This window comes from Gracilinanus agilis, unplaced genomic scaffold, assembly GCF_016433145.1.
Source record: "Gracilinanus agilis isolate LMUSP501 unplaced genomic scaffold, AgileGrace unplaced_scaffold28124, whole genome shotgun sequence".
Lineage (NCBI taxonomy): Eukaryota > Metazoa > Chordata > Mammalia > Didelphimorphia > Didelphidae > Gracilinanus > Gracilinanus agilis.
In genome coordinates, this window is record NW_025360385.1 from 1 (window position 1) to 6,044 (window position 6,044).

At 52.3% G+C, this 6,044-nt stretch overlaps 1 protein-coding gene across 1 annotated transcript; it reads right to left on the bottom strand.

Moving 5' to 3' along the window:
- Positions 1–19: 19 nt before the first annotated feature.
- On the bottom strand, positions 20–5,769 carry LOC123254667 (ubiquitin carboxyl-terminal hydrolase 40-like; the record flags this gene model as incomplete). Its single annotated transcript, XM_044683637.1, has 5 exons — positions 20–658; positions 1,195–1,289; positions 2,301–2,396; positions 2,552–2,762; positions 5,648–5,769. Coding segments are annotated over 5 exons (654 nt in total), but the record flags the coding sequence as incomplete, so codon positions are not given.
- Between the last annotated feature and the right edge of the window lie 275 nt (positions 5,770–6,044).

Sequence of the window (6,044 nt, forward strand, 5' to 3'; positions counted from 1 at the left end):
CTCTCTCTCTCTCTCTCTCTCTCTCTCTCTCTCTCTCTCTTTCCCCCTTCCCAATCTCTCTTCTTTCTCTTTCTCTCATTGCAGGGACCTCCAAGCCTGCAAGGTCTCCTAGGCCTCAAAGCCAATGTCACAACATGTCAGGTTTGCATCCAGCGGGTCATTATTGATAAAGTGCATTCACCTCACCTGAGGCAGAGAAGGATCTCACCACTGGGGATAAAGATCCATGGGCCAAGAGAAGCTTCAGGGGCTTGGGTCTGTCTACACAGCTGGCCAACTTGCCCACCAGCCAGTGTAGTCCTTGGAGGGAAAAAGCCAATGTACTGATCATTTCTGTCCAAAGATCAGACTTGGTAAGTAGCCCAGGGTGGCGCAACAAAGGGCATCCCCTGCCAGGCTATCCTTAGATGCCTTCATCTCACACTCACAAGTCCTTCCTTCCTCCCTCCCACTCCAGTCTAACACTGAATCATGGGAGTCAGTCAGTCGGAGGGCACAGTTGGCTTCTTCCAAAGCCCTGCTCAGGTGCTATCTGAAAACGCCCACATTGATGGAAAGCCCCTCTTCTGACCTGTGGGGCTTCTCGCACACATGTCCTTCAATCTCACTTTCATGGCACTCAAGGTGGTCAATATTCTGTAGCTGGACAGCTTGTCTCCTGGGAGAAAGTCAGGAAACAACTCTTAGAGTCTGACAGCCCTCTGACCCCCAGAGGAGTGCCAGGGATCCCTCTTTCCAAAGGAGAACACGTCTACATGAAAGGCAAGCCCCGCTGTCCCAAGACCTTAAGAGCCCAAGTGTCTGTGCCTCCAATCCCGAAGCACACACCTCCATGCCCTCCTCCACATTCTGGGGGAGCTTATTTAAGCTTTGTAAGGCCCATTTTGTGGAATAAATGAGAAGCCTTCTTCCACCTACTTGACGATCCCATTCAAGTGGGATGTCCACCCTATGAAGAATCAGAGTTTCCTCATAATTACCTTCCAGGAATAGGACCATCATTCCAAGATGATCAAAACCTGGATAAATCAATATTCCATGATGACTCTCGCCTTCCCCACAACACACATCCATCATGATGGCCATCTGGCTCCAAGCCAAGTTTCTAGAAGAGTCCCCAGGGCCTTTCTGTGGACTTGCCAAGGTGGAAACTTAGTCTGGGGTCCAGTTCCCTGAAGACTCGAGCCCCATTACCTTTTCCTCTTTCCCATAAAGAGCTTCATTTGACTCTCTCTTCCTATGTCGTCTCTCAGGGTACTAAAGTCTTTGTTGTCATCTACCAGGAGGTTCTGTGGACCAAAGCAAAGATTGGTGGTGGTTTTCCTGGGGCTATGTTGAGTGGGGCTGCTGGCCCTATCTAGATCTTTTTTAAAAATCAGAGGTAGGGGGACCCACAGGGGAAGAAGAAGGCATTACAAGAATAATTACTTTAACTAGAAAGAGGAATAACAAAATCTGAACAAGCTAAAATGCCAGAGACCAACAGAACTGAGAAACCATGAAAAACTGCCTTTGGTACTCAAGACTCTCCCTCCTTATCTCAGATACTGGCTCAGCTCTTTTGGGGTCTGTCTTGTCCAGAATAAGGGGGAAAAAACGAGACAGGGAGGGGTCATCATAAAGACAAGCCAGCCTCCCCTGCCACTCTGGGACACCTAGGAGTCCAAGGAGCCCACTCTAGAGCACTGGCCCATGATGTCTCCTCACTGGAAGTTCCCTAGGCTGGTGAAGTCCCGTGTCTCTTTTCTCCTGTCTTTTTTCCTTCCCAGGCCAAAGACTATCCTTAGCCAACAAAGAGGAAGCAGAAGCCATGAAGAAGGACGTGGATTGGTCCCAACTGCCCTCTGGTCCTTAACACAGTTCCAAAGACCCCATCTTCCTTCCTTCCTTGACACAATAGGTGGAGCCCCTCCTCACTCACAGGACAGGTCCCTGGAATGCCTCCTCCCAGCTCACTCTCACTCTCTCACTAGTCCAGGACTGCTGTGTCCCCTGGGCAGCCTTTGGGCATTTCCAGGGAGGGCAGGGTTCCCTATTCCTCCTCTGTTCACAATTGTATCCATTTATTCCTTCTGGGGAGAAAGTTGTGTCTCTGAGCTACCTGGGGCCTGAGGCTGCAGGTATGTGCCAAAGACAGGACTGGAACCCAGGTCTTCCTGACTCCAGGATTAGCTCTACCCCTCTGCAGCCCTGCCCTACTACCTCCTCTGACTGCCACCAATCCTACTGGAATCTTCTCTGCAAATAAATGCCTTTTTCCCTCCTCCAAGGACCAATGAATCCACTGAGAAAGGACTCACCTTAACACCAATAATATCTCCATCTTTCAGGTAATATGGCGCCATCAGCAGATTCTCCTGCTTTTTCTTCTTTTTCTTCTTAGAAAACTGCTGGTCCTATTAAATGAAGAAAAAAATGAATTTAGGTGGAGACTAGGGCTGGCCTCTACCTCAACTTCCCTTCGGTGGCAAGAGAACAGGGCCCCACAGAGAGGCCAAACCACCAGGGCATCGGTGGGCACCTCCTTAGGGAAGCTCCCAGGTATTATTACCCAGCTAGCAATGGGCATCCACTCAAACTTCTCAGAGAAGTACTTGGCGATCTCAATGTGGTCCACAGAGAGCCCATAATGGGCAGCCACAGCCTGCCTCAGAGATAGCGCTGTGCACTCTTCCTCAATGTCCCACACAAAGTCCACAGGAGCGAAGTAGGCCCTCTCCCCAGGGATGCCCATCTGGGTCCTCAGCAGCATGTCTGTGGGGCTGTGAAAGAAAAGTCAAAAGTCCTTTTTAAGGCCAACTCAAAAATGACAAAGAGGATAACTGAAGCAGGGGCCGATAGCTGACCCAATGCAATGAGCATGAAGTCAGGACACTCACAGGGTCTATGACCTCTCCCTGACTCAGTCTTCTTATCTGTTCAATGGGAATAATGAGGACCCCTATTTCCCCGGGTGGCAGTGAGAATCCAAGGAGTACATCTTACAGGGCTCCATAAATGTTAGTTTCTTGGTGGTGGGGGTCAGAGGGGCTCCGCCTCCAATAGGAAACCCCAGCCAGTTCTGAGAAACAATCCCTCCTATGGTCTACCCGACAACACACAGCCTCAACCAGTTAAAAACCACGATCCCCTCTGGTCTCCCACAAACCCCTGCCTCGTCCCTCTCCACCCATGGTGGATGGCATCCCACCAACAGCCCCGTCTGGGGTCTCAACTCATTGGAGCAAACCCGAGCTCCTTCTCTGGGGGATGCCCCCTCATTCCCTAATGCTGAGCCAGCCCAGGGCCTTTCCTTTTCCCTTCAAAGCTCTGTCTCTCCTCCATCCACCTCAAGGACTTCACACCCTCCTCTCTGGAGGTGGTCCCTTGCTCCTGTCTCTCCAGGGAACGTGTCATTCAGATGTCCCTTTACCTCTCCCCTAGCTCCCGGCGCTGTAGCCCAGGCCCGCGTCTCCAGAGTCTGACAAAAGCCATCACCAGACCTTTCCAGATTCTCCAACTGGCCCTCGCCTCTTCTACCCCCAGCCTGCCATCCGGGACTGCTAGGGACAGTGCTCCTCAACCAGTGGATGGGCGTGGGGCGTATCTGACCATCGCGCAGCCTACAGCCTTCCGGCCAGGCAGCGTCTCCTACTTACCCCTCCCTGCCCATGTGCTCGGCTGCTTGGCCTTTCCCATTCTACCTCTGCCTGCTCCCCTCTATCCCCCCATCTGGCTGCTCTCAAGCCCGAGGCGTCCTGCCTGGCCTCTCCACCAGGTCCTCCAGTCTGTCATCTGCCCTCCACAAGCAAGAATCCCCAAGCCACAGGTCTGACCATGCCATGCCATGCTCCAAGAGCCTTCAGGAGCTCCCTGTTATCTTGAGGATAAAAAAGTAACTCTGCCTGACCCTTCCTTCAGGCTGTCCCCACACTGAGCCTCAACTGCCTGTCCAGACGTAGCTCAGGATTTCTCCACATCCCAACCATACTAGCCGCTGGCTTTTCTCTGACCTTGACATTCCAACCCCGATGCAGGCCAGAGAAGACGTGTCCACTGTAGATCATGCTGGAGCCCACATACGAGTCACATGAGAGAGAAGCATCCGCTGTACAAGATCACATCAGAGCCCACTTAAGAATCACAGAATCGCTGCTCTAGAGCAAAGCGTCCTCGGGGCCACCAACCTAGTCCTAGCCGGCGAGGGGAGAAGGCCCAGCTAGCCTCAGAGGCGACACTAGCATCCAAGACCTCTGCCCCGCCCCTGCACGTGCTACACGTCCTTGTTCATCACTTCATGAAGAACACCCACAATGCACGTGCGGACCACTGTCAGGGAGATAACGAACGAAGAGGTCAGCAGGTCCTGGGGCTTTCTTGTCCCCAAGTTTGGATAGCAGGACAGCTCGCTGCATTCCATCCTCCTCCTCCATCGAGGTTCGGTCACACCGGCCGTGGCCTGGCTGACTCCTTGCCCCCAGCCCACCTCTGGGGGCTGGGGCACCTCTGCCTTCTCCAGCAGAACTGCTTCATAGCCCAGAACATACCCAAGAAATGGGCCCAGCGGTCCCCACTGAGGTCTGTGCTTTTGGCCATAACAATGGAGCCCTCTGGTGACATGTTACATCATCTCAGACTGCTCGTTTCTTCTCATTTGATGCTGATTTTGGTCCCTGCTATGCCACGATGACGGTGGGCCAGACCTCACTGAGCTGGTCTAGATCCGACTCCTCCAATGGCCACCCAACCCGACTTCACTTTCTCTAACACGACCCGGTCTATGCCATGTCCAGGACTGGCCACGTCTCTGCTGCAGGAGGTCACTGGGCTGCCAATGGGCCATGTTCTGGGCTCTGCCCCAGTTCATCCATCCATGAATGCTGATCAAGCCCAGAACACACTGCAGGCTCAGGCGACTAGCGGGTCTCAGGAACTTGTTTATGGGATTCTTCTGCTTGCTTGTTCTTTATGCCAGGTGTCACCTGCTCTGTGCTGCTTATTGGGACCACTCAGACAAGAAGCACCAGGAAAAAGAAGAACCAGGAAACCCTCCCCCTGCGGGGCTGTGAAGTCGGAGCACCTGGGCTCAAATTCACTCTCTGATACCAACTAGCTGGCCGAGGTGAGGCAGTCACTTCTTCACTTCCTCCTCTGTAAATGGAAGAGGCTGGCCTAGATGGGACCCAACCCAGGAGCCCCAACACTGGGGCCTCTGCTGTAGCCAAGAGGAAGGAGACGGATTCCATGTGCTTCGAGCCAAAATCAGAGCAGACTCTCCCCAAAGAAGCAAAGGGACCCACAGGGCCTCCCTCAGAAGAGCAAACCCACTACCAAGTTGGGCGGGGTGGAATGAACAGGATGGGTGGGCACACGGCTTCTGGGGTGACCCAAGGATCCACAACAAAGGAAAACAGGCTTTAGCTTTCCCACGGACTCAGAAAGGAGGCCAAGGATCGGGCAATGGGCACAGGGCAATCACTGCCAATTCAATTAAGAATTCATCTGCCACATTAAAGAGAAACATGGGAACAATGTGGGGAAGATGTTAGCATGTGCTAAGGGCTGTGTGTGTGCAGGTGTGCTTATGTGAATGTATACAGGTGTGTGCACACATGTTTGGCGTGTGTACATGTGTGTGTGCATATGTAAAGGCCACGGGAACTCTTACCCCAAGTTCTCTCCTTCCTGAAGAGGTTCTATGCAAATCTGAGTTCTCCCTCCTATTTTATATTCCCTGGGAAAATGGAGAAATGGCCGTGTGTTAGCACCCCATTTGGATTGTTCACTTTGCTCGTTTTAAATAGTTTAAAGGGACCGTATTTACTCAGACTCCCCAAACTCTTTTTTTAGCCAACACCCAAGAGCTGTGGCCCTGCGCTTTAAACTAGACACATTCATATTCGTAGGGCCCTAAAATAAGGCCGAGCTCAGCTGTTCCAAGCATTTATGACCAAGAGTTATTCAGCTCACAAAAATGAGATGGCCAATAATGGGTGCTCTCTGCCCATCTCTCACCCATCTCACATTCTCTCTCTCTCTCTCTCTCTCTCTCTCTCTCTCTCTCT